The sequence below is a fragment of the Mugil cephalus genome, chromosome 16 (genome assembly GCF_022458985.1).
Source record: "Mugil cephalus isolate CIBA_MC_2020 chromosome 16, CIBA_Mcephalus_1.1, whole genome shotgun sequence".
NCBI lineage: Eukaryota > Metazoa > Chordata > Actinopteri > Mugiliformes > Mugilidae > Mugil > Mugil cephalus.
In genome coordinates, this window is record NC_061785.1 from 13,368,960 (window position 1) to 13,394,708 (window position 25,749).

The 25,749-nt window shown below is 42.5% G+C and overlaps 1 protein-coding gene across 8 annotated transcripts in view; it reads right to left on the reverse strand.

Annotated features, from left to right (window-relative positions):
- Positions 1–5,055: 5,055 nt before the first annotated feature.
- Positions 5,056–25,749, reverse strand: part of spag9b (sperm associated antigen 9b) — a 40,203-nt gene continuing 19,509 nt past the window's right edge. For 2 of the 8 annotated variants that reach the window (XM_047608711.1, XM_047608715.1), the window contains 27 exons: positions 24,196–24,340; positions 22,573–22,656; positions 20,693–21,224; positions 20,489–20,582; positions 19,504–19,628; positions 19,008–19,065; positions 17,542–17,694; positions 17,392–17,449; positions 17,170–17,300; positions 16,563–16,619; positions 16,430–16,432; positions 15,360–15,539; positions 13,533–13,662; positions 13,333–13,422; positions 13,042–13,203; positions 12,286–12,457; positions 11,983–12,186; positions 11,724–11,880; positions 10,223–10,351; positions 10,059–10,139; positions 9,907–9,974; positions 9,652–9,800; positions 9,396–9,567; positions 9,189–9,302; positions 8,406–8,585; positions 8,002–8,133; positions 5,056–7,922 (listed from right to left, as the gene is read on the reverse strand). In XM_047608711.1, the coding sequence (XP_047464667.1) occupies positions 7,804–7,922; positions 8,002–8,133; positions 8,406–8,585; positions 9,189–9,302; positions 9,396–9,567; positions 9,652–9,800; positions 9,907–9,974; positions 10,059–10,139; positions 10,223–10,351; positions 11,724–11,880; positions 11,983–12,186; positions 12,286–12,457; positions 13,042–13,203; positions 13,333–13,422; positions 13,533–13,662; positions 15,360–15,539; positions 16,430–16,432; positions 16,563–16,619; positions 17,170–17,300; positions 17,392–17,449; positions 17,542–17,694; positions 19,008–19,065; positions 19,504–19,628; positions 20,489–20,582; positions 20,693–21,224; positions 22,573–22,656; positions 24,196–24,340 (3,679 nt within the window). In that variant the 3' untranslated portion in view covers positions 5,056–7,803. Of the gene's footprint in view, positions 7,923–8,001; positions 8,134–8,405; positions 8,586–9,188; positions 9,303–9,395; positions 9,568–9,651; positions 9,801–9,906; positions 9,975–10,058; positions 10,140–10,222; positions 10,352–11,723; positions 11,881–11,982; positions 12,187–12,285; positions 12,458–13,041; positions 13,204–13,332; positions 13,423–13,532; positions 13,663–15,359; positions 15,540–16,429; positions 16,433–16,561; positions 16,620–17,169; positions 17,301–17,391; positions 17,450–17,541; positions 17,695–19,007; positions 19,066–19,503; positions 19,629–20,488; positions 20,583–20,692; positions 21,225–22,572; positions 22,657–24,195; positions 24,341–25,749 lie in introns of all 8 variants that reach the window. The other 6 variants (XM_047608714.1, XM_047608716.1, XM_047608717.1 and 3 more) reach the window with 4 other exon arrangements.

The following is a 25,749-nucleotide window of genomic DNA, read 5'->3' on the forward strand; positions in this document are numbered from 1 at the left end:
TTTGTGTGTTGTAATGTAGTTGTTTTTGTCATTGTGGAAGTAGTTCGTTAGCGGTTTAGCTTCGGCTTGCACAATGACTGGAAGTAAAGAGGAAATGGCTAGTATGGCTCTGTAATATGGTTGCAGAATGAGCTTAATGTCAGATTTCTTAGAACAAGTTTATGATGGAGCCATTACAACAGTCGCACTGCTAGTGGAGAGACGCACTAGCAGTGTCCAGTTTTTGCGCAAAGCGAAGCTAACTATCTCCTCTGTTTAACAATATACGATATACGAGTGGTATTGATCTTCTTCTCACTTAAAACTAAAAGCAAATAAATGTATTTTAGATCATTACAATTTTAGTAAACATACGTTTTCAGATAGAGTGACAGGGAGAGATCTGGGCAATAAATGGCAGTGAATCAACATATATAAATGTCAAAGCCGAAACCAAAGTAAATGCTGCAAAATGCCATGACAGGAAAAGAGAATTGGAAAAAAAAAAATGCCGGAGAGTTTCACTACTTTGTCTTTGCTCGGGCTCTTTTCTGTTGAAAGAGGACTGAGAGTGTATAATCAGCGCATGAATTTTTGTATGCATCGAATGTGTGCGCTTAATTATGTGCGTGTGGTGCGTGCGGCCGAGACGAGAGCAGATAAAAATGTTAGGGCGACTTCTACCAGCGGGAAGGCGACGCATGCATGGAAAATCCTTCTCTTAACAGCGTATTTTCATGCATGAATTATGAGAACCTCAGTCAAGATTTCTTTTTTTTTTTCCTCCTGTGTGTTTTTATTCCTCTTTAGCCATATAAAAAATGATGCAATTGAATTGTTTTTCAGGAACCCATTTTTCATGAAGTTACAAAACTGTCCACTCACATGATTAATTACACATTTCTCCTAGTACAAAATAAATATCCAGAAACTTTAACAATTATATTCATTCTTAGATGTTACTTGATGCCAGCATTGTTTTGTTTTTCTTTCAGTTGAAGTATTTATACAAAAGTCCCGATGTACTTGACATTTCCGGCTCTCTGTGTAAAGAAATATTAAACAAAAATGTGCATGGAGTAATGCACAAGCGTCCCCTGTGTTGGTTGATATGCACATAGTAGTCACTATAATGGACAGCTGTCCATCATACCACGCAGGAAATGGTTAGCATTACATGTTGATCAAGGCACAATGATCCATCACTACTGGCTGTCTCCTAACAGCCTCAGCATATAGCAGCTTAACTGAGGGATGGAGTATTTATGCTTCTTGATAGCTTCACAAACACTGTCAACACACTTCAATGATCCCAGAGTCACACACACAAACCGAGAGAGAGACTCCGTTGGCGGCCGAGATGATTATCAAGGGAAGGGAGTCCTCACATCGTATGAGGACAAAAACGGGGTGAAGGCGAGGAGCGTGAGAGGAGAGTGTGAAAATGGTGTATTGTGTGATGAGAAGCACGAGAGAGGACAGAAATAGATGGTGTGTGTGTGTGTGTGTGTGTGTGTGTGTGTGTGCGAATCGTGGGAGACTCCAGCTGTGTGTGTGTTTATCCTGCACCAGGGAAGACTTTGTCGAGATGAGAGGGCAGACGAGGCCCGTGACACGCAACGCAGGCGGCGGCCTAACGGCACACACTCACAAGGTGTTCACGTGATTCATGCAGAATAGATGCACAACAACAGCAGATTCTGTGTGTGTGTGTCGGTGTGGGGATGAAGGGGGGGGGACTTCAACGGGCAGCAGTGTCTACCTCACACGTTTGCTTTCTCAGGGTGAAAATGTGGCATTCAGCAAAGTCAGCATCTGCCTCATCACACACCCGCGTGACCTTCTGTGAAATACACAAGATCACACAACGGCTTCAGTCTCATTTTATAGCCATTGGCAATATTTCACCTCAGAGGATCTTTGTGTATCTGGAAACATCCATTTGCGTAAGTCGGTTGAACTGGAGCATCCAGGCCGCAACCTGGAGGTTTACGATTGCGGTGGGTTCGTTGATACGTCCTCACCCCCGCACAACCCTGAAGCCACCATCTGGCTTTCTTATATAACTACGGCGTAGACTGCACAATAGTCCTGTTGGATTGGGTAAACTGATGGAATAGATGTGTTCTCATGTTCGTGACCGTTACACAACAATGGTAGAAGAAGAAGAAGGTTCTCGTCAATGGTGGCAACCCTGATTTTTACAAAACACGTCGGCAGCTTGTTTCCCAAAGAATGCTAGTATGTATTTTGTAGAATGAAAATATGTGGAGTGATCATTCTTCCTCTTACAGGTGAAACATGAAAAAGTTAGAAAACGTCAACTTCACTGGCCTATTACGAAAAGCAGCAGTTAGTAGCTAATGGCAGACATTGGTAGCAAACTCTTGCTACGCACTACTGAGTCAGATCATGGCTACAACACGGGAAATCCTATACAAACACTGTTTGACGTCTTATGTATTAGAAACAACACTGCTGTCCTGAAGGCACTCCCTGGCTAACATTTGTTGCTACGTTCACACAACAAACAACAAAAGGGAGCGTCGAGCTACAATACGTACGGTATTCGTATTTAATACGTAGTCAATGGAAGCGGGCGATATGAGGCAACAAGTTGACGTCTGACAATTTGTCTCTACCCTGACCACGATGCGTCAGCTAATCCACCTGTTACCTCATTGTATGGACACATCTGTTTAGCATGTAACATGTCAGCTGTGAAGTTATAAAACGTAAAATGAATTGTTCATGTAGAGAACACAACCCGTCGTGTCTGCAGGTGACGACGCTAAACTGGGAAATTCCACAACTGAGAAAAATTAAAAAGATTGTGCAGAAACATCTACCTAAAGTTTGCTCATATTAGCATTAATTATCCTTTATTAGCTACAGACTATAACAAGAAGCCAAATCAAACCTTTAAATGGATGACAGTACAGTACGAGGTGCTTATTTTAGGCCAGCGTAGCTTAGCATAGATACTGAAACAGCTAAAAAACAGGAAAAAACTAAACTAAACATGGTGTAATGTATGTTTAACTTTAGTCATGACTTCAGCTAAACTGCTTGCTAACATAAACTAACATGCTAATGAGTAAAACAGGGCAGGTAGTTAGCTTGGTTAGCTGTTTACCTAACTTTCCAGTCTTTATGCTAGCTAACTGCTATCTAATGTTGTAGCTTCTTTGCTTTTTAAGGCATAGGCATTCACATTCATCACATTCTTCAGTTTCTCATTTCAGTTCACAAGCAAATACTGATTCACGATTGGACTATTTGTGACTTCTTCTTGGCCATTTGGCAACAAAATACCAGCTCTTTATTGAGCAGTTATGAGAGCTGGAATTTAGTATGAGGACACTATTTCAATTTGATATTATCACTGTGGACAACAACAACTGTTCCATACCACAGTTGATGGTGTCAAGCTCAAAGTCAAGGCTGAGCTATTGATGAGCAAAAACAAAAAAAACAAAAGAGAGAGAGAGAGAGAAAATCCAGTGTATATGTATTACTTAACCTCCTACTCCACTATCATGACTGTGACCCATGACAGCAGGCTTTCTCCTTAGAGCTTGGGAAGAGATTAGAGCCCCTCTATCCGCCTCTCAGTCTCCTAAGCACCGGTTCAGCCTCATTCAACGGGCTGAAACGAGGCCTTGAATAGAACGGCACTGGACCAATCACAGCCAGGGGAGGGGTGCTTCTGTCCTTCTAATAAAGTCACTGGAGGAGCAGTCACTGTTACATTGTTGGTCAAGCTCGCCACCTACTGTTGGTAAAGAAAAGTGTGTGGGCTTGAGAGGGGATGTGTGTACCAAAGAATGACGACTGTACCAGCAAAGATTTGTAGAAAAGGGAGGGGTCCACAAGTAAACCTGCACTTTAAGAGGAAGGGGATTTATTGGGGGTTATACGGTGGTATTGGGTCATTCAGGAATAAGTAATATGATATCTCTTCATAATTGCTGACAATGCTCTCGCTGCAGCATTTTGAATTAGCTTGAGGCCCTTTCTATGCTTTTAAACAGAGCCATGTTGGCTGCAGTGTACTTACAAAACGTCAGATGCTAAGTGTGCACTAAGTTTATATAGTTGTTCACAATGCAGTGGTAAGAGGACGAGGTCTGGAGAAGCCTTAAAGCAGAGGTTTTTCAGGCCAAACTGTTGGAGAGAGTAGCGACCCCCTTCCTACCTACTATATGTGTAGTATATTAAACTCAGCCTAGTGCTATTTATTAACATTTTGCGTTAAATATTAAGCTGTACATCTAATACATGGGTTCAAAAAATAAATAAATATATATATATCTAGTTGCACTGTTAGCTTGTTTTCTGCTAATATTGCAGGGATTTCACCTGGGGACTAAACAGGCTCTCGGCCAATAGCGGGGAACCTGACAGAGTCAGCGTTTAATATGTGGCCTCATGATTGGCTCAGCAGCTATAGGGGCGGGGCCTACTGTGTCCAGAAGGATTAGATTGACAGGTCGAGTGTGGCGGTGCGCTGTTGAGACAGCTCCTGTATCGCTGGTTGAGTCAAGTGCTGACTAAAAGAAAGTTTTCTGCCTCCTTTTATCCCTTTATTAAAATATGTTGGATTCATGTTAATGTCTATTTAAAGTAATACCTCTGCGGACCCCATATTGACAGTTGAGTGTTTAGTTTCTGCATGTTCGTCGTGAATACTGCAATCAGCGTTAAACGGCACATATTGTATTGTACACATTTTCTATGTATTTTCTATGAATATTGGAACTAAAAGATTCATTGTTGACAGCGTCTTACAGACACTTCCCTTTCCAAGATTTCTAATGGCATCACATAATAAACTTGGAAGTTGGAGTAAAGTTCTTTGTCGACTGTGTCGAAACTGCTGCCCAGACCAGCAAAGTCCTGGGACTGTTTATGCTGGATCTCTACGACATTGTCATATTTTTACTCCAGGTGCAAACACTCCTTACATTTCCTGTATTTCAACCCAGCAGAGCGTTTACAAGTCGGTCATACGAAAAGGAAAAAGCCCCTCAAAAGGGCATCAGAAAAATATCAGACTGAAAAAGCTGACAATCATTTGCCCACAAATGCTGCTTTAATTGATTGTTAAAAATAAGTAAGGCTAGAGATGCTGTAGAAGTACAGTAAACCTGGAGGAGGAGAGGGAGCCCCTGCCAAGGTCTCGAGAAGCGTATGCAGGTGAGATTGATGACACGGGTTTTTTTCTGCGGAGGACTCAAAGTTTGCTCCGCTGTGCTGCGATGGGATGGAGCTGCACAGTCATTGCCTAGAGTTCAGTTTGACTTTATTTCCCACATTGGAGATGAAAACTGATTGTGTCTGAGGACAGGCTGCAGGCTCTCCAAAACAAAAAAAAAAACAGAAAAACAACCCATCACCAACTCCTCCGTCCTCAGAGATCTGGTGCATAGCTGAGTAAAGTTACCCTCTGCAAAACAAGTGAATTCCAACAGCGACAACTGTTGTTACAAACAATAAACCCAAGCCGTGTTTCATACAATATAATCATATATATTCATATTCAATGTACAAAGATACATCCTGAATTGCAAAGGCTCAATCATTGTAAATAAATACTGAAATGGCTAAACTGCAACGTTTCTCTTCTCTCGTGGAGAGAAGACACTCACACATACACTCGCTCCTCCGACGATACTGTTCAGCACGAAGAGGACGAAACAAATACCCAAAGACATGAGTGTGCAGTGCGCTGATACACAGAGGCCACAGATACACTCTCAAATACACCCAGACGTCCTCAGAGAGGACAGACTGAAAGACAGGCATTAAACAGAAAAGTTCATTAAAAAAAAAGGAAAAAAGATTCTCTGCTGATGGGTTTTACCGCCGGGAGGAGGTGTGAAATCGTCAGCATAGTGGGGGCCGCGGTCAGTGTTTGAGTTCTGATCTCTAAATGTCAAGAGAGGGATCAGAGAGGGCGTGTTAATCGTCAGTGCGGCTGCTGCTCCTTTCGTTCCTCTCATAGTAACAGGTCCAGGACGTTCTCTTCTATCGCACACCCTGAAAATATTTCAATTTCCAAATATCAAAGTCTAAAAATATATCTTCTCTATACACTAGGATTTCTGTTACAAAAACTCGCCCGTTATCAACGCGGAGGCAAACGCCCTGCTGAGAAGCGTTAGATAGAAACACCGTTATTGTTTCAGCGTGTGGCGCATTATCCGTCTGTAGTTCTTTAACCTTTGGTAGCAAACAGAACATTCTTCGGAGAAAAAATAAATACTTTGTCGCGCTTGAAAAGCCTTTCACTCAGACCTTTCAAGCCTTAATACCTAAGGCATACTTTAAAGTGTCTAATGAGTGGAGGTGAGTGGGTAGAATGAGAGCAGAGGACTGATAAACGTCCTCTTCATGGATCTAATCCAGGTCAGTGGGATGTTGTCGGCTACTTTTACAGTAGCTTTATTACAGCTCCAGTCAGTGGTCCTGTGCATTACCGTAACATTCAAGTCAAACCTGTGACACAGTAATAACTAATCTAAATGCTAACGCTTCGTGTAACGTCCACAATATGTTAGCATGCTAATCCAGACTAACTGGCACTAAACAAAGCATAGAACTGAAACAAACAGAGATGTTATTAGCTCTGCAGATGTTTGGTCAAAAACCAAATACATAAAAGGATCCATTAAAGGATTATCTTACTTGGTGATGTATAGTTGAGTTACAGTGATGTAGTTTTTATTTCTTTACAACAAAATGGCTCTGATTGGTTCAAGTTGCGTGCAGAGAGTTTTATTTCAGGCCCCCTAATTAAATCCAAATGGCGAGTTTTTTGCAGACTGCAAAACGAAGACATTTTTTAAAAGACAAAATGGAGGATTAATTTTTATCAATCTTTTGCTGCTGGTGTGAATGTATTTAGTATTTAGTCTTGAAGGCTTTTGACCGATTTTAAAAATAATTCCCATCTGTTGCAACATTAAAATAAAAAAAAATGTTGCAACTGTACTTTCTGTTCCATATAACCAGAAATAACCAGAAAATCATGTTTTTTTTTTTTTTTTTAGGAACAACTTGTGAACTGGATTAAAGGACAGAAAGCATCTTTTCACTGAGGTGGACTGTGAATATTCCTCCAGAACATTGATTCTATGGTTTTCAAACATCGGGGACGGTTGCGTGACTTGAATGTAACGTAAAACACAGGAGCCACAAACTGAGCTGCTCCAATTACATATCAAATATTTAGATAAATGAATTCTCTGCTTGAACAGAAGAAGATGTGACGTATTGCATTTGATCCAAAGTCAGTCGATTAAGGTTCTTGGCTTGCACACTTTCAAAGCTAAAATTCTCAAATAAAATGACAAACGATTTGAAACTGATCAGGAATCCCTCATGATTGGTTCCTACGACTGACTGGCTAGCCTGTATTATTAAAAAGGGCAAAAAGGGAGCGAGAGCACGTAGTAACTGGACTGATTGGAGGGAACCTGGAAACGTAGATGGATTTTGCTAAGCAGACATGAAAAAAAAAGAGTGACCTCAAATCATAATAAAAGAGCAGGAGGCATTATAACAGATTGTAATACAAATCCATAAAATAAAAAATAAAAAGAAAGAAGTCATAATAAAACAAAAACATGCATCCAGGTTATCGCTGAGAAAAAGCTTTGAGCAGTTCTTGCTTGCTTCACTCTTATTGTTCAGGACTGAGGAAGAGAAAAAAAGTGCAGATAAAACTCGTGCCGGCAGAGAAGAGTCGCCCACCTCAACTCTTCCGCTGTGGCAGCAGTTTGAGGGAAAAGGCAAGTCGGGCCTCGAGGGGGTCGGAGGTCAGTCGTCGTTGACCTGGACCTGCCAGACGATGAGGTGGCTGCGCTCGGCTTTAGCCAGGAAGGGCTGCAGTTTGAGGGGGGCGTGCTCCCCCTCCTCCGCCTCGCCGTCCTCGTCACCTGCGGACACGACGGGTTGAGTTCCCTACATCTGCTCCGACGTTTGCTGTTGTGTTTGCGCCCGTGTCTGTGAACTCACCCATTCGAAAGTCGATGTAGCCCTCTCCTCCGCTCATCACCAGCATAGACTTGTTTCCTTCCTGAGCTGTGGCATCTGTCGCCTTGTCACCTGCTGCCTCCCCTCCGCAGGACGCAGATGGATCCGCGTGGCCTGAAAGCGCAGAAACACAAACTGTAAGTAACAACGGAGCGCTCCAGATTGCATCTGCTCGTGCAATGTTTTTCTACTTGCAACATTTAGACCTTGTTAATTTACCAGTACGCTGTTTCTAAATGAGCTGTTTGCCTCGTCACTTATTCAGTTGTTTTAAGTTAGAATATGCCAACTGAGAAATTACATCACACTTGTCAGCTTAATCTTTTATTGAATATTTGAAGACATAATTCAAAGCCTGCGTTGTTAAAAAGTAAGGATGGTCTTACCTGGAACAGCTGTGAAGAACTTGACAGCATCCCGGTGACCATGGAAACAGAGCTGAGCGTGAGCCATGGAGCAATAGGGAACGAACGTCCCGGCTTTCACTTTGTCGCTGCTGTCGTCCCCGTAGACACGAACAACACTTCCTGGGTGGCTACTTGCCGCCTTGGTTACCTTATTAGCCGCTGTAGTTCAGCAGAGGTGATGATTGAGACATGTCAAGGTACGGTTGATATACAACTCAGCAAATGATCCGCTTTACCTGTGTTTATCTAATTAGGAATAACATGTTTTTATTGTTTTTAGGCTTTTAGGCTCTGTTCTACCAGATATTTTATTGTGTGGAGACAGCTCGAGGCTGCAGCTTCAATAGCCGTCAAGAGGATACAGCTGTTGGGGACCATATAGAAGTTGAGCTGCTGAGAGCAAGCAGTGACTTGTGGTGTCTTTGAACTCAAATTGTTCTCCAATGCCAAGAACCTTCACTCTGCTGCCATGAATTTCAGGGTGAGCTCTTGTAGTCGGACGCTAATGTGTGTGTACTGAGGAATTATCACTTCAGCTGACAACAACTACAACTGAAACTGACTGAAGAGCTACATCAATACAACTTCAAAGTATTCAGGATGCACTTACTACTGGGGTTTACAAAAGCTTCCAACACAAATGTGAGTGTTTGCCTTATATATATTATAATAAATTATGATGTAATAAATGTAGTGGTTACAGACTTATTCATTCAAATAAATGAATAAATTCAACTTTACAGCTCCAGCTCTAGAACTTACTCTCCGTCAGAGGGATGGAGATGATGACTCCATTCCCAGTGCCGATCCACAGACGATTACACGACACCATCAGAGCCGTGATCCTCACAAACGAGAAGCCCAGTTTACCCGTTCCTGAGGGAAAGTCAAACACAACGATCAAAATCTGAGTTTAGCCTGTCAAACCTTCAACAGCATCACTGTACGACATCAGAACTGAAAACTGACCCAGCATCTTGCTGACGTAGGGCTCAATGTCAACGTCCTGGAGGTGCTGGTGGGTGTGAGCGTGGAACAGCCTTAGAGTGGAGTCCAGCCTGATGGACACCCAGATGCCGTCACCGTCCCAGGCCAGCTGACGTACCTGACTGTCCTTACGGGGGTGGGCGTCAAAGGATTTCTGCAAAATATGGAGACATGCAGCTTAACGGGAGGACATAACTCATCTTTGCCTGGACCGAGTGAGGACTGAACTTTGCTGTACCTCTATCTTCATGGCTTTGGGCTGCACCACAAAGATCTTGTTCCTGTAGCCACACCACACCCTGTCATGCACCACAGTCATGCAGCGGATGGAGTGATGGGGCCTCCCCAGGTCCAACAGGTGGTAGTTTGTCAGGTCCCACTGTCCATCTGATACAATGCAAAGCCAAGTTTACATAGATTGATTAACGTCACATCAAATGGACTCTGTGTGTAAGCACTAAAAGACAAAGTGGTAAAGTTTCCATTCTCTCACCTACTCCTCTGTGGAAAATGGCTAACGTGCCATCAGCCAGGCCGACCAGCACGCGTCCTTTCACATGTCTGTGGAAGAGAGAACTGCACGTTCGAGTACGAGTACGTGAAAGTGACGCGACAATCATGATACATCCGCGTGAGCGAGCTTACACTATGCCGAGCACCGAGTCCTTCAGCTTTATAGAGTGCAGACACTTCTTCCACTGAGCCACGGAGGAGTGGACGTACACGCTGGAATTATAACACGTGCATTTCATTTCACTTAACAGCGGATTTCTTAAAAGTCTGGTTAATGCGTGAACGTAAACTCTCACCATCCATTCTGTGCCCCCAGCCACATGGTGGGCAGGACGCTGCTCATTTTCTGAGCCTCCTCCCTCATCAGGTCCTGCTCCTCAGCGCTGGGGTTCGAACTCACGCCGTCTTTCAGCAGATCACTCTCCCTGCTCATCAGAGACGACAGCGAATACAGAGGATTATTACCAGAGATCTGACATGACGCACATACAGTCATTACTATAATTTGTGGACAGTTGTAGTAAGATTCTACATAAAAGATTCATTATTATAAAGCATTAACATAAAGAAGCTATTAAAAAAATATTAGATAAAACTATGCAATGCTACTGAAAGACAAAGTGACGTATTTTAGAGGAAACATCGTTTAAAATAACCCATTTATATACATGTTTAATGAAGACAGTGGCAGTGTTGCACTAGGTTGCACCATGCACTGTTTATGGAGAGCTGATGGAAGACGGAGGCGACACAGACGTGGCTAAAGGTGTAATAAGGCGTCATTAGGCCTCGAAAGGACGTATGTTTGGGGTGAATCACAAAAAGTTTTTCGCTCAGATCCACTTTTTGCACCTTGTGGTCACTTCTCCAAAAATAAATAAATAAATAAATAAAAACAAGATGCCAACTTCAATGAGTTAATATGTCCGTCTACACACTAATTGGTGTTGTTAGTGCGACTACATTCATCTTTTATATACAGCCTTGTAGACACAAAAAGAACTGTAAATAGCTGAGTGACAAGTTAAATTGTAAGTCTACATCAGGTGCGTGATCCCTAGGGGGCCAAAATGTTTTGTTGATTTGAATTTTTTTTATTAATTTTCTTTAAATACACATTAACACAAATCCAACATATTTTAGTAAAGGGATAAGGAATAGCTTAATAATGAATGCAAAATGATAATAATGTATATTTATTAAATAGGTTGAGTTTAATATAGAACACATATAGTAGGTAGGGGTCCGTACTTAATCTCTCCTTCAGTTCGGGGGTCCTTGGCCTGAAAAACGCTGAAGACTCCTAAATTAAATCATTATCACAGCTACGCAGCCACACTCAGACTTACCAAACCCACATCAGTGCCTTGTATTGACCACAGAACATCAGAGACGTGCCAGGTTTGACTGGACCTTGGCTACGTTGGAGTCGGGCCGACGCCTGAGCCAAGCTACACAAATCCGACTTTATGAGTAAATGGTTATTTTCCACAGCCGACTCGCGGTGTGTTCTTTCATTGTTTTTTCCCAGCGGTGCCTGAAGTAACGCTCGGTTTTATTTCAAGGCCTATAACACACGCAGCCAATAAGCAACGCAGACCCTGACTTTAATGTGCTGCGATCATTTTTTACCACTGTGCATATATTTAAACACCGGCTTCAGGAACACACAGTAAATGGTTTTACAGGGAACTAATGTTGTTGCTCCGTAGTTTCTTTACGGGCGTCATGATAAAGCTGACACATTTATTAGAGCTATAAGACCACCGTGTTGGGTAACGGGCCTCCTGATGTTACCTCTGAGAGTAGTTGGCCGGAGCCTCTGCAGTCAGCTGAGCTCCTAATGGATCAGTGAAGATGTGCTCGGTGTAGATGCCTCTCAGGCTTCCCTGTTGGTCGACGGGTCCCGTGCTGGTCTCCGTCGCCTCAGTGGATTCTTCTATCGGTCTGGATTCTGTAGGGAAAATGTTCTCTTAGTGAAACGAATCAAATGTGACAAGTAGAATCGGTTTCTCTTTAGGTAAATGTATCAGAGTTGTGTTGCTGTCTCTTTTACCGGTGTCTCCTCCCGGACTGTCCGCGGTCTGAGGAACAGCCGACGCTCCCTCGGCGTCACAGCCCACCACGGTGATGCCTTCGAGCACGCTGTCGCCACCAGCCGTGCTGCTGTTGGTTTCTGCAGAGCCGCCATCTCCCACCGGTCCGGCCTCGGAGCTTGGAGACACTTCTTCTCCGGCTGGGTAGTCCGTCTCTCTCGCACCTGAATAACGAGACAAAACCAAATTAACCGATGATTCACGCCGTCCCCTCAAACGAACGACACAGTGTCCATTCTGTGTGGTATTTTCCACCCACTGACCCGGTACGCTAGCGATGCAGAGGACGTGGGAGTTACAGACAAAGAAGCTCTCCAGGATGTTTCCAGGCTGGTTGGCGTCGATGACAACGACTTTAGTGGTGGACTGGGTGCTGGTGCAGATCCACACCAGGGACGACATTTCGTCCTGGTGGCGCATCTCCTTCTGCTGCTCCTGCAGGGACAACACGACACAAACGGAGATGAGTGAAGCAGGATGTGACTCACCGTGTGTCCTTGTGGGATTGCTCGATCAAGTGTGTGCTAGGGTTGTGCAAACCATCCAGTATTTGTATTTGTTGAGGGGAAAATATTCAAAAGAGGTTTAAAAATACAGTTACACTTCTAATTTTCCAATAGACTATAGTCTGAATTAATGAGCTAACACATAAATGCTAACATGAGAGAACCTGACTGCAGAAGTCTCAATACCAATGTAATGTAAAAACTCTGCTTCCCAAAAGTTATTTGCTGCCTTCGCAACCCAGTTAAGGTAAAAATAAAAATCTATTCAGCAAAACTAGTGATACAGTTCAGTCGTGTTTTCTCCAGTCGGAGCCTCCTCTGTTACAGAGTCGAGACTTTTCACACCACTTCCTGAACGTCACTCAATCTGGGCAGACGCACAAATATTCACTGTGGTCACATGAGGAATGCTAATTTAAAAACTATTTGTTTGATTACTATTTGTAAAAAAAACACGTTATTTGTGCCTTTCCGACGACCGTATTCGGGTTCAGCTCCACCCCTAGCGTGTACCTTGAGTTCTTGATCCAGTTTTTCCAGGCTGCTCTGAGATCCTATCTTCTTTTTAGGGCTCTCCGGTCCTGACACGTCGCTGTAAAACACACTGGCTCCAACTATCGAGCCTCCGTCTCTGGTTTTACCCCCAGACAGGTTCACACCAGCAGCACACCACAACTGAAACACAATAAAATGAATTCTAATGTTTATTTTACTGAATGAGATGCATTTATAAGACCAACAGAGCAGGGATTACAGGCAGTGTTGGTTAAAGGACAAGAAATATGATGATATGATGATAAAAACCTTCATAGAAGCATCTTTCTCATCGAGTGGTCTGAGGAAGACGGGAACAGGTAGATTCTTCATCTTGCCCTCTGCCTGACCCCCGTTGGTCTGAAAAGTCAAAGATGCAGCATCATGGGATTACATGATGTAAATAATGTAAAAACAGGCTGAGTAGACAGTAAGAGCAGATGCCAGGTTTCGGGTGGTCAACGCCTTACTTTGTATTTCTTCGGCAGGCTCCAGCCGTACGCCTGCACCCTGCCGTCCTCCTTCCTGACGTGGGCTTTGACCTGCTCGTACTGAGCTCTCTTTTGTTCGCGCCTGGACACCACAGGGTCAGCTGCCGTTCTGTGGGACAAAACAAAACTGGGTGAAAAACCTGTCTATTCTGGGGAATTATCTAAAATAAATGAAACAATGGAAAAGACTTGATTTTTCCAAACAGTTAAATAAGCTTGATTAATTGATTGAGTATTAATTAAGGTGTGGATATAAATGTGAACCCTCTCTGTTTGAGCAAGCGCACTTTGGATTACTGTAATTATGATTTGTGCTGCTGGAAAAAAGTTCAACGGTTTCTCAAAGTTGAGACGTTGTACTATTACAGTCAATATTACGGCCTCTCCCGGAAGGTTATTACACTCTTTTAACATGAAGTAAATTGTAAATAACTACTGAATATTGAAAGTTGAAAGTTTGCTCAACAACAAACTAGTTTTGTGTTTCTTGGTTTGAAAGAAATGACTGGTTAACAGTAAGGGTAGACAAGGATTCACTTTTCTAGTTTCCGTTACTGCTTTTTGGATAAGATACAGCATGAACCCAACATGGAATTGTGGACTTTTAAACATTTGTTGGACAAAATTAGAAAACATAAATGCAGCACAATCCACATCGGAAACAGGCTGATGTTATGTTATATGGCTCATTAAGCATAGTGTGCTATATAGTTGGGTGGCACAGTGGTTAGTGATGCTGGGAACCATATGGGACACTGGGGTTCAAGTCCCAGTGAGACTCAAAATTATTATATTTTCCCCCTATAGTGCAGTGTTGGTTGACAAGCTAGAAAAATTCTCAGGTAAAGCTAATTTTTTTGTTAATATTTCCCAGAAGGTTCACTTTTTTTATTTCACATATTTTTCAAGAAAACACCAACTGAATCTGGTAAAAATGGATGTTAGTGAAAAGTTGTCATGTCGGCCTTATGATTAATGCTTGAAGAAGAGACTGAACACAACAACACTTGCAGCTAATTGTGTAAAAACGAAGTTTCCTCTCTAGCATCGCCACTTACTGCTCATTTTGGTTTATCATTACCACTATCATTTGTTTTTGTTTCTACTATCTCAGGTTCAAACTACACAATCTGAGAAGTTGAAAATGTTCTTTGGTTTGGGTCTCAGCTTGTCATTAAGGGGTCCTGAAGCCGGACCAGCTGAGAACCGAAGAGCACTGAAGAAGTGTAGTGTACCTGTAATTGATTTAACTGTGTGTATTGTAGGTAGGGGATGTTCCTTTTGCTGCTGTGTTTACTATTTAATCGGTATTTGTCAGCCCGCCCACCAAATTTCACCACCAGCCGCCACTGCATAACACAACATTGGTTCCTACCAACAAGTTCTTGGTGCTGATAGTGGCGGAGCAGTAAGAAGAACTATAGCACAGCTACATTTCTATAATTCCTTATTATCAGCTTGTTTTACTGTGAAAATTCAGTGGTGGGAAATAAACAAGAGGTTTTACCGCAGCATCCAGAGCTGGGATCATCCACAAGCAAAATGTGTCAATTATTAATTGATTCCACCTTCATAAATGCATTTTTTTTTTGTCATTTTATTCTATAGTTGTTTTTTTTAGGCAAAGATTAGCATCTTTGGATTCTGGGCATTTGGCTGGTTGATATAAGTTTTGACATTTTGCCAAGAGAAATATGGACAAATGAAGCAACAATATTAATAATACTTGGAGCTTAACTTGAGTGAACACAGGATTTAAGTGAGTTGTTTCAGGTACTAGCAACACGAGCCCCCATGCTGACTTACTCCTCATTAAGGAAGTCGAAGGCTTTGCTCTTGTCACTGGGCAGCTGCTGCAGGGTGCTGCTCTTCTTCTTGACCGACGGCTGGATCTGCGAGGTGGGTGCGTTGTACTTGACGTTCACCGGGGCCTCCACCGCCGGCTTCTTGGCCGCTCCACCCGACGAGCTGAACAAACGGCTGAAACTGGAGGTGTAAGGAGCAGGGAAGTGGGAGGAAAAAGGGGGGGAGGGTGGAGGAAGAAAGAAGCAAACAGACAAACGTATAGAGGGGTGGACACAACCAGTAGCTCCAGCAGCAGAAGTAGGGTTCAACATTTAAGGGTAAAAAGGCTCCCTGTCCATGCCGGCACACCAAGCTAGCTTTGATACAGGCAGCGGATACACACATATTCCCATTAACTTCCGTCAAAACTCAACATCTCCCAATCAGTAAAAAAAATTAGAGTAGCTGTCGACTAAAAAGGTTAGAGAGCAGGGAGTGCGGGGTTAGTACTGTTAAAAACTGGGACGTTAGTCAACAACACAGAGCGGAACAGATCTGACCAGAAACAACTTCACATCTCCTCAACTCCACGGATAATATTTATCATTTATACTTTTCTAACAGACACTATAAGTCCCAGCTACATAGTAACCCCCACACCAACACACCTCCTACACACAGACGTCACGACATCAGGCAGAGTAAAGAGGGACACACAGAAACAGAGTAGAGAATATGGATATATCAGATGTTGCTTCTCTTACATGCACAGCTGTTCCAATGCCATTACCAAAACACTGGGTAATATCCTTCAAACCAAACCCATTCCTTATGAAACTCAACAAAGGAGAGCCTGGATATATATGTAAGAAAAACGATGAATTATCCAGCAACATCAGCTCCCACAGAGGCTCCTGTCAAGACTGATGTTTACGACTTCCTTTTACTTGAATCAAACTCTACTCTCACAGGTCTGAGGTCAGAGTTATTGCTTCCTGGCTCGCTCTCCTCTGTTACGAGTTTGTTATCACGATGATAATGTCAAACGTCAGTCAACATAGACACAGTTACAGTGTCAGAGATTTACCTACATCCTGGAGAACACAACCATTTAACATGGAATACAACAAAAAAAAAAAAAAAACACAAAGCACATAAATAACACAGTGGTCTCAATGTAGTTTAATATTTAGGACCTAAAATGAGAAGGAGAGAGGCGCTTACAACTGCCAGAGGCTGGATTTTTTCTTCTCTGGAAGGGCTGGGTTCTCCTTTGAAGCGCTGAAAGAATCAAATAAATAGTTTTATATAAATGTTTTCTCTTTTTTTTTTAAATGACCCTACATTTCTACTTTATGTTATACAATAATCAGGCACCAAACCCTGTGTAGGTCTGCCTTGTGCCTCAAAAACAGTTTTGACAGATGTTGTTAGAGGGCGTCTCAGTGGATCATCTCACAGATGCTTGATCAGTTTGGGATCTAGTGAGTTTGGAGGCCAGGTCAACACCTTGTGCAGTTCATGTTTTTTTTGAGTTGTTCCTAAACCTTGTTTGCATCACGCTGCATCCTGCTGGGGATGTCTACTGCCATCGAGGAGTGTCATTGCTATGGGGGGGGTTCTGCTCTGGTCTAGGTGAGTGGTAGATGTTTGAGTAACATTTACATGAATACCAGGTCCAAAAGTTTCCCAGGAGAACATTGTATTGTCACAAGAAGCTCAGTGTTATTTATTTCTCCTGTGAATGGTTCTAATGTTGTGGCTGATCGGTGTATGTACAGCATGTTGTCTCCTGTCATCATGAAACTTGTTGCCTCTCGTCTCATCTTACCGGATCATCTCCGTCCATCTGACCGCCTCCTGCAGCTCCATCAGTCTCTCCTTGTACTGGTTCCTCTCCATCAGGACTCGGGCCATCTCCACCCTGGTGAAACGCTTCCTCTGGGCTGTGGGCACATCACTCTGCACACAGATTGAAATTCATTCAGACCGAACCCTGAAACTACTGCTGCCATTTATAAATGAGGAAAAACAACCAGTATAAAGCACTCACATCGTCCTCATTGTCATTCTTCACCTTCTGTTTGGCGTTCTCCAGTTCTGCTCGAACTCTGTAACAACACAACACAACACAACAGAGCACATTAAAATACAGCTTGTCGACCAGTCGTGTTTTGCATGTGGTGTTTTGGAACCAGCTCACTTCTTGAGTTCGTCTTCCAATTCTTTATTCTTCTCCTCCAGTTTGGTCTTGGCCTGAGTGACAGCATCCAGCTCTCCTCGCAGGACCTCCTTCTCACAGGCCAGGTCATCCACTTGTGCTATCAGGTCGTTCTTCACCACATTCAAGGCATTTCTGGAAACAACAAACGTGCAGTTATTTCTTTACTAAATACAAGGTGGCAGCCCTGACATGTTTCCCACCAGTGAATCAAGGGTTAGCGTTATGTCCATTAGTCAGCAGATCACAAAATAGGTTTAAGGTTAGCTGTTCGTAGGGTTAGGGTTAAAAAGTTCTCAGGGTTAGCAGTCCTTAGGGTTAGTTCTATGTTCATTAGTCAGTAGACCACAAAATAGGGTTAGCTGTTCGTAGGGTTAGGGTTAACAGTTGTTAGGTTTAGGGGTTCTCAGGGTTAGGAGTTCTTAGTGTTAAGAGTTCTTAGGGTTAGTTTTATGTTCATTAGTCAATAGACCACAAAATTTCTTCAAAAAGTTCTTAGGGTTAGGATTAACAGGGCTAGGGTTTAGCAATACTCAGATTCAGGAGTTCTTAGGGTTAGGGTCATTTCTATGTTCATTAGTCAGTAGACCACAAAGTAGGGTTAGGAGTTTTTAGGGTTAGAAGTTAGCAGTCCTGAAAAATATTTAAGTGTAATTGTAGAAATGACAAACATTCCTTGAATAGTGGGTCATGTTATACTTAATGCCAGCATTGTCTGCCATGAGTCGTGTCTATAAATCACTACATTGAGGAAAGTTACAGAGACTTTCATCTAAATTGTGCATCAGCAGACACTCACTGAGCTGCAAACAAAACACATAAAATATTTAACTTTTTGCCCTTTGCTGAACAAAGAAATCCTACTGGACTATTTACAATGTTGATAAAATCATTATTACAGCAGTACTCCTATTCATAGCAGGATGTTTACACACTGGATTTTTACCGACTTGCCCAACTGTGCAAACACAGCCTCGCTCGTCTCATTCCTTCAATAACATTGCCCTGTTCGCAAAAATCTGTATTGATATCCAAGTCTTAATGTGAAGGTAGGAGCGTTTCTCCTTCACAGAAGAAATGTTGGTTCATATTTTAGGAATCAATCTTGACCAGGCAGAAGAAACCCCCAGCTAAGGCTGATATTCTGAATGCACTGTCTACAACTGGAAGGAATGGTTCTTAAAACTCTATTATAATCAGAAAACAGCATCTACTGAAACATACTGTTTAAATGATCCATGTCTAAAATTAAAGATTAGCGTGCAGGTAAACATAACTGGCTGTGACATATTTAAAGTCTAATTCTCATCACAATCTGTAAAACACAAAATGCACAAACAACTAAATAATGAATGAACGCTGGTATTTGGCATAAAGTCGAACATGACCCACAAAATAAAGTTAACATCATTATTCTCAAGTACACAAAAGCAGGGATGAATACTTACTTGGTCTCCAGCAGGTGGGTGTTCTCCTGGATGAGATGTTCAACTTCCCGGCCCATACCTGAAAATGATAAGTCATCTCATAAATTCAAATATTAGTGAAAATGATGCAGTTACTATATAGTTTTATACATCTATCCTTCAGACTAACATAATGCTCTCAGTCTTACCTAGAAAGTTGTAGTCTGAGAGTCGAGCAAAGGGCGACCAGAAAGAGGTTTATGAGACTCATTTGAAGCTTTTTAGTGTCACTTCTCTTAACAACACCACTCTAAACTAAACTCTCACGGCACAGACAGAAAACACAGACAAACTAAGACTGGCTATGAGATCTGAGGTGGAATTTGCTGATACACACCAGAAAACTCGTCTGTAACGATGTTAAGGCCCCGACAGCCAAAGGAAAGACGATTCAGAGAACACGAGAAGAGAGTAAAACCAGTTGGAAAAGTGAAGCTGGCGGCCGAGTCAAGTGTTGTGACAGAGTGAGGCTTCTTACCCAGCAGGTCAGCGCCTTCATCCACGTCTCCAATGAGGTCGTTTCCCGCAGACGACAACTCCTCAAACAGAGAATCAGTGTTGCGGTCGAAAGCTAGGTTCTCGATGCCACCTTTATTTGGTGTGCTGGGTGCAAAGGTAGGACACAGGAAAGTAGGATTATCATAATGACGAAGGCATCACAACGCTCCCATCCTAATGTATGATTTTGTAGTGACATTGTTTTAAGCATAGACTGTATAAATATGATACAGTGGAACTGCTCCCCCTGGTGTCTGGCTGCAGTATAGGTCATAAGCGCCACCTCCTTCATGTTAGTGAGTGAGTGCCAGTTTTTAGGATGAATTTTGTTTTAGTTATTAGATGCTATAGAAACAGGATGTGACACAATGACAACCACCGGTTTATCCGAAACCTATTAAATCACATCTGTGAACCACTGTTGCTCAGGGTAACATGTTCCTTTAACACCGTCTAGTTCCTTATTACTCAACCCCACGTCAACTACTCTACTCAGCAGAGCATGAAATGTGGATTAATACACAAATGTATTATTAATCCTGTTTGAATTTCAAGCTGCTTTAGGAAATTACGCAGATTTTTTTTTTGTGGTACATTTTTGGTCCATCTGGAGGCTCTTCTGGAGATTTTTATTGTATTTTATTACAAATCCTCCTCCCGCTCGTTTGGGATATATATATATTTTTTTTTCAAATTCATAACCTCATTCAGTATCAGTGGCCTTAGACAGAAAGGGAAATCTTAGATAAGCTACTGAAGAGTTGTTCTGGTGTTTTTAGGGATATATTGATACGAAGAGATCATGAAAGTCATTCTTCCAGGACAAACAGTCAATATTTAAATGCAATGAGGTGCGGATTACTTCTATCTTCTAGGATAATAATTAAAGGTTTTCATTTTTACAAGATCTCTCTGATTAATATGTGATGGTAGGTCTGTGTGTCAGCCTCAAATCAGTCCCGTACCTTGTTCCTCTGCACCCCTCGAGGTCCATGTCCAGTTCAGGAGTGGACTCGATGATCGCCTGCACCTCAGACTTCTCCAGGTTTTCTGTTCCATCTACCAAAACCAGCAAGAAGATAAGTTTCTGCTTTTGTAAAACTGCCACAGTTATTGAGGATTTATTCACTGTCAACAAAGGTTGGGGTTGCTATGACTACAATACTAACCATCAGCTCCAAGAGGTCCAGTAGTTGACTTCTGACCAGGCTGACCAGGCTGACCAGGCTGACCAGGCTGACCAGGCTGTCCCTGCTGTCCCTGCTGTCCCTGCTGTCCTTGCTGTCCTCCCTGGACTGCTGCTATGTCCTTACTGCTCTCTGGCTTTCCTCTGCTCGAGTCTAGGTTCTTGTTGAGCCCCTCTGAAGCTTCCTGTTGCTGCAGGGGTGTGTCCACAGACTCCATGGTGACATCAGAAGACAGCGGAGCAGTAGAAACAGACCCACCCCCGAGACTGGACCTGGGGCTCATGCTGCTGGACCCTCCGTCAAGAGGAGATAGTGGTGTGGTGGACTGGGAGTTACCGCTGTACCCAGAAGTGGGGGTGTTTGATATAGAGGTACCACCCTGAGAGGACGTGGAAGTGTTAGATTTGGACCCTCCATCTTTTGCAGACGCAGGAGTTCCACTTTTGGAGACACTTCCCTGGTTGGTCGGCGTGCTGGATTTAGGGCCGCCGCGGTTAAAATGGGCCAACTCATCCTTAGGAGAGGAAAGAGAGAAGGAAGTCAGGAAATAAAACTTCATGTAATGACGATGTACTCGCACTCGCACTTTGTCTAACGTCTGTTTAATAAGGAAAACGTCACCTGGTCATTCACAGAATTAGTATGTTTTATACTCACAGACTATGGAATACATGTCGCAGAAACATGTTTGTTACAAAGCTAAAAACCAATGGGACCAGTGAGTCTGCAGCTTGTTTTCTTTATTAAAGAGGCCAACGAGTCAATAACAACTTTTCTCCCTTTTTAAGATCATTTAAGATTGATGTAATAGTTTGAATCGATATAACTGTAACACTATCGGGTGGATAAACATTAGTTGTTGAAATTCCATGTTGTTGCATCTCTATTTGTTTTATTTCTTTTAAAGACTGCAAGTATGTTAGTTGTAGTTCATTGATATATATATATTTATATGCAAACCAAACACACAAACATGTGAAATAACACTCAGACCATTAACATATTCAAGAACATCTCCAAATAAAACTCCACTATCACATACAAATCAACATTCCTTCCATTTAAAGAAAATTAAGATAAGTGTGAAGACTGGGATGCAGCTCAACTCCACACAAATCAAATACAACATGCACACACAAAATAACAACAGTGGGCTTATTCATCTACAGTGTATTTGATGTTAAATAAGCTTTCCTTGTTTCACAAAGACAACTTTCATCAGGGGCAGATCAACCCTGTGACTTATGACTACACGCTACCTGACTCATTAAATTAAAACTGACAAAAACGTGTTTTAATTGTCCATGAGTTCGTGTTGAGGCCTTGTTGCATAAGTCTTGCACCAGACGGAAACAGCTCCTCACCGCAGAAAGATACCAAAAATAACAAGTTACTCACTGGATATATTAACTTTCCTTTTGTGCAGATGCTTTTACATCATTATTGGATCAACCCTGAACACTCGAGAAGCACGGCTCAAACATCACTTTCTATGGAAATAAGATCCACACTGGTAATTAGATCTGTAAATTACTAACAGGATATTTTAGGACCTTCTCAAGCATTTCATTTCTCGAGGCTTTTATTGTATTATAAAAGTATGCAACTGTCAGTGTCTGATTGAGACTCTCCTCGTGGTTTTTAGGGTTGTTACTTGTAGACCAAGCTGCACTAGCTTTATGAAACATTTTCCAGGAAGTTCTCCACAGCATCGTGCATTAAAACCAAGATACGAGGCATCGTCTGTACGTTAGTGTGGTCTGATATAATCACACATGCAGCAAACCCTGCAACACAACTACAACGAGAACACGGAGTACACATCCATGTTAGTCTGGTGGATGCCTGAGAAACCGGTCTACCTGGTCCTGATCAGCCTTCTGACAGGGACAATTCTCCTGTGAACTTTGACCTCCCACTCTGATTGGGGAGAACAGTTCCTTAATCTGAGGGATATTAAACACCATGCTCATTATCAATAAACACATTATACTCACATTTATGTCACATCTGTTTTTTTCCTTTAACATATGTGAAATAATGCACAATGTCTAACTGAAGTCAAGTTAATTGCATGTGTGTACATACTTGAAGCTGATTCCCATTCTGATTGTACAATAGCACAAGGAGGAAATAATGTTGAAGAAGGCTTAAAGGTATTACAACTTATCTTGATTTATCCAAACAAAGATGTGGGAAGGGTGTAAACATCAGACGCGCAATAAATTCTGAGCCCCATTTATAGTTTCCTTTGGCACAGAAGGTGACCTGCTCGCCAAAGACTCTACGTAAACAAATACAAGAACTGAATTTACAGTACCAATCCGTGACTCTCAGGTTTCATCAGCATCCTGTAGTGGCAGCGAGATTTTTTCCAAGGCTGCATTGTTTTGATCTGCTAATACCAGCAGCCCCGGGGGCCATAAATAGCACAGGGCTGATGGAAAAGAATCAATGAGGACAATAACAAAGCATCGCTGTGTCACCTTCAAACGCACTCGAGACGTGTTTTACCACTTGAATAAAAAAAAAAAGAGGAGACTCTGAAGCTTTCACACACGATGAATGAGTTAATATCCGAACACCTATTCTCCTCCCTGGTGGAAGTGTTTCCTTTCACATGGCTCATCTGCATGCTGGCGTCACCCTCATTGTTGCTATAGTAGCAATGAGCGACCAACTGTGGGGAGTTTTGCTGCTCCTCTAGCTGCTGTCTGGCCCTTTAAAAGCAGCCGCACAAGCCCAACATGCTGAGAGGGGATGATTAACTGGAAGTCTTTTGGAAATGTCACGTCAGAAGAAAAAAAACACAAAGGTCTTTCTGTGGAGCTGAGGGTGAACTGTAAAACTGCCTTACAGTGCTGAATCTGAGGGGGGAAAATACATCTTTATTCTCCTCAAGGACTCCGCGAGAGGATTTCAAAATTAGCTTATGAATAATATTATGCAAGAATGAGTCCTCACAACCTGAACACAAAAGTCAACTCACTCCCACACTCCCAACGACGCCCATTTGACCCCGCACTAGCGTACAATAACTACAAATGAATACTTATTAGACGCTCATTAATATTCATGACGGAGCCTTCCTGGAAGCAGGGTTTCCAACAGCAACAATGTGAAGACACTGTGTCCTTTCCACCCTCCCTTGAGGTTAAAGGCAGGCTCCCGAATGGTACCACTTCCCCAGCTCCCTGGGCTCCAAGCCACCCCATCACACTCGCACACAAACAAGCTGCTAAAAATTCTGGACACACTGAGCCACCCTTTCTCTCTGAAGAGAAATGTACTCTTTCTTTGGCATTTTGCTGTCTGCGTTTTGTTTCCACCGGCTCTTTTGAACTCTCGCGAACCGGAGGGGGGAGGTGATGTCATGCGTCTGATCCGTGGGAAGCTTCGGTGAGTTTTACACCTTCGAACCTGCTGACACGAAGAGGAGTCTTTGCTTTGAAAGGCTTTAAAGCGGGACCCTGAGAGCGTCGTACCTTGAGGCTGGTGTTGGACCGCGGATGGCTGAGGTTGTTGAATCTCCACGGCTCGGACGCGTCGCCGGGGTCCCTCTGGAGGTCAGGGGTCATGCCGTCAGTGCCAGGAAGCTGGAATATGCCCATGGAGATGGGACGGTCCTTTCTGGAGACACAAAGAAACGGACTTTTATTCAAAGTGGAAAGGACTATTGTGAAGGATAGATGTTAGTTGAGTTACTTTTATCCGAGCAGGATATTAAGAAATCGTCATGCTAGTGGCCTTGCTGACAGCCTTGTCAAAAGACAGATCTTTACCAGGTTCCACCTTAGTTTAAGAAGTTACCATCATAAAACAAACAAAGAAAAAACAACAAACTAAAAAGAATGTGATTCCTCTTGCTCTTTGTTATTAGTCACCAGTAAAGAGACAACTATTTATCCTGACAGAAGCATGAATACATGCACGTTGTGAATGAATGAAAGTACTTTTTTTGTCCCAATCCAACTTGTGGATGTTAACAGTGGTATTCTGATGTTGCTAAAGGGAACTGATGATTAATTTGCTGGATATTATGAGCATCTGTCCCAAACTTTGCAGCAATCCAGCCAATGGTTCCTGAGACGTTTCATTCCAGCTGATACAGCAAAGGACACATTGGAAGAACACGTGTTTCCTAGTGTCCAACAGTCAGTTTAGCAGGTGGGATACTACTACTACTACTACTAGTACTACTACTACTACTACATCATCTTGCCACTGCACCTTATCTACCTATGTATCTTGTGTTTTTTAAGTGTCCTTGTCCTATTCTGTGTTTTTATCTTTGCTTTTATCTTTATACCTCAGTATTTTATTCTATCGTATTTTATTGTATTCAAATACCGGACTGCTATGACGACCTAATTTGTCTTCAGGGATCGACCTATCCATCTACCTATCTATCTATCTATAGTGTTGAGTAAAGTTTTCACACAACAAAGCCTGCACTTAATTTGCTAAATTACACAGGGATTCATTTTTCCATTCTCCACCAGGGTGGAAACACAATGAAGACAAAAACAAACTGTGCGACCAGGCTGAGGGGAGACTTCACAGAGAGGTGTTGCACCAAAGAATCTCTTGACACTGAAGTAGGTGAGAGGAGGGATGAGGCTGGTCGCCCAATAAACTCGATTACTTCTCACCTATTAGCTCAGGCGTCAACTCTAAATCCGTCTGTATCAGCCTCCGTGATGTTTCTAGTGATGTAGAATGTCAACTGAAGGACACACGGAGGCTCGAACAACAAACCTCTAATTATCATTAGCTCTAATAATAGGACTTGCAACAACAACAACAACAACTACTACTACACACTGAAAGAGCAGCGACATCCAGTGAGACAGAAATGAAACAGACACATTGCAAAATTCTCTTCATCACAGAAAATGCAGCTTTTCTCACTCCAGCAACCAGGTATGAAAGAAATGAAGTGCCTAGTGAGGAGGACAATGGCCGCCATGGGGGAATACAGCAGCCGGGAAGCGGAGATGAAAAGCAGCAGCCCCAAAAAACAAAAACAAAAAAAACAA